Below are 2313 nucleotides of genomic sequence, written 5' to 3' on the forward strand. Positions count from 1 at the left end.
GTGTGTGTGTGTGTGTAAGTGCTGACTAACCAGCAGAGTTAGGTGGTGGTCCACCCAGAGGTGTATCCAAAGACCTCTGCCTCCTCTCCCTGTCTTTATCTCTGTCTCTATCTCGGCGATGGTGGCAGCGGTGGTGGTGGTGGTGGTGGGGGGGCCGGTCCTGGCTGGGTTTCTCCAGGGTGTAGTCCCTCAGGTTGACCTCCTGGGGCCGCTGTGGGGCCACAGTGGAGACGGAGCGCTTCATTGGACTGGCATCAGGAGCAGTCTGAGGTAGAGAGACACAAGAAGCTCACTTTTCATCCAGAAGTCATGTAGACCCAGCTTCATACAATGACTACAACTGCTCCGTGTTGACTCACTGACAGTAAACACAGTTCTCTCGCCCGTCCCGTGCATCTCTACTCCCCATCCATCCACTGACTGTCCCACCTGTCATGACTCTCATTTCCCTGCTCACCTGTTTCCACTTTTCCTTCAGCAGCCCCGCAGTGTATATTCACTCACTCACTACCAGATGGTCAATGGTGCTTATGCCTTTGCTCTCCAGACACCTCAACCTGTTCCTGAAGCGCCCGTCCTGGATTGGTTTCTCATCCTGTTGCCCCAAACCTACAAGTCTGCCTGACATCCAGTGTGAGTACGTTGCCCTTCACCCTACCTGCTTGCCTTGTGTGTTACCTTTAGGTGAGCTGCTTCCCTGGTGTTGGTGTTGTGCTTGCTGACTCATGTCGTAGCTCACTGGGACACTTGATGAAACTGAGCCATTGTTAACAAGATAAGATTCACCTGTTCTTCCTACTATGATGAGTTCAAATATGTTGATTCTTCAGCACTGCTCACTGAGACACACTCATGTTTACACATTACAATATGAAAATGATATTTAGTCTTTCATGTGATTAAAGGCTCTGACTAAAGAATAGACCGAATATGAAATGATTTGAATATGTATTGTGTTTTATAAAGAATGACTGTAATGACACATGGTTCATTAGGACTACAGCAGTAGGAACACCGCTCTTATTATGTTATATACCATGATATTATGTTATATTGCTGTACTATACTATGGTACTACCTTTCACTTTATACTTGATCTTATAGCCTATATTATAATTTACCATTTGATACAATCCTATAGTATATGTTATACTGTTTAATCAGACCACTGTCACTTTGGTTGTATGTTTCTTCCTCAAGCGCTCTTGAGCTCTATTTCGTTTTGTATTCTTGTTTTACAGAATATACATCTTATTATTTACTACATTTACTTTCTGTATTCTTTGTGCTGCTGTAACAACCACGTCTCACAATCTCATCTGATTTCTGGGTCGTTCTTTGATTACATTCAAATAAAACATGCTCATTTTTGAAATGCTGATTTTGATATATATTTTTACACAATATATTTTAAAATGGGATTGTTTTTGTAAACGAAAAAACTTGAAAAAAGCAAAATGCTTTAAGCGTTTTCAAATGCTACATGGGAGGGGCTTTAAGATGTGGCGTCATAGACAAATCAGGTTCATGATGCACAACAACACTGCACCATGTGATCACCTGACACTACTCATCTTACATTGTGGATTTAACCGTTTAGCTAGCTGCACCAGATCAATCCGCACAATGTCAAACCTCAAACCAGTGTGTGACGTGTTGCGTGACGTGTTGCGTGACGTGTTGCGTGACGTGTTGCGTGACGTGTTGCGTGACGTGTTGCGTGACGTGTTGCGTGACGTGTTGCGTGACGGCGTGTACATACAGCCAGATGGATCCCTGCAGAGAGGCTCCGCTGACATGCAGAGTAAGTAGAACGAAACAAATAGAAAGAAAGAACAAAAAGAGATCAGCAGCTACACTTTGTTGTTGTCATCAGATCTTCTACTGAAAGACAATTTTTTTTATCATTTGTTTATAATTATGGCCTTTTTGTTTGCATTAAATTATAGAATCCTGTTAAAGATTGATGCCCTATCGGTATTCAGTACAGAAGGGGTAGACATGAGCATTGGTTTCTGCCATAATGTCACTTTTGATACCACCACTGGTGGCACCAGAGTCAGTTATTTTCATATCCTACACAGTGTATATCTAAAAACAGTTCATTTCACAACAAGTCCAGTATTCAAAAATGCTGCAAATGAAAATAAGAATACACAAACATTGACAGCAGAATGTACCAAGTATCTGTGAATGTATTCATTTCAGAGAGTTACATTATAAGTTAAGTAAACAAGTTGTAAGTGAGCAGAATACTGATGTTGAAGTCGTAAAAAAAGACATTGGGTGGAGGGGGGGGGGGGGGGGGGGGGG

General features: G+C 42.4%; 1 protein-coding gene across 10 annotated transcripts in view; it reads right to left on the reverse strand.

Moving 5' to 3' along the window:
* LOC116400455 (voltage-dependent N-type calcium channel subunit alpha-1B-like) overlaps positions 1 to 2313 on the reverse strand; it is a 72656-nt gene that overhangs the window by 10443 nt on the left and 59900 nt on the right. For 9 of the 10 annotated variants that reach the window (XM_031878297.1, XM_031878296.1, XM_031878301.1 and 6 more), the window contains 2 exons: positions 1763 to 1792; positions 31 to 265 (listed from right to left, as the gene is read on the reverse strand). In XM_031878297.1, the coding sequence (XP_031734157.1) occupies positions 31 to 265; positions 1763 to 1792 (265 nt within the window). The remainder of the gene's footprint in view (positions 1 to 30; positions 266 to 1762; positions 1793 to 2313) is intronic. The other variant, XM_031878298.1, reaches the window with a different exon arrangement.

Source organism: Anarrhichthys ocellatus, unplaced genomic scaffold (genome assembly GCF_004355925.1).
Source record: "Anarrhichthys ocellatus isolate YVR2014 unplaced genomic scaffold, GSC_Weel_1.0 scaffold172, whole genome shotgun sequence".
In the NCBI taxonomy this organism is placed as follows: Eukaryota; Metazoa; Chordata; class Actinopteri; order Perciformes; family Anarhichadidae; genus Anarrhichthys; species Anarrhichthys ocellatus.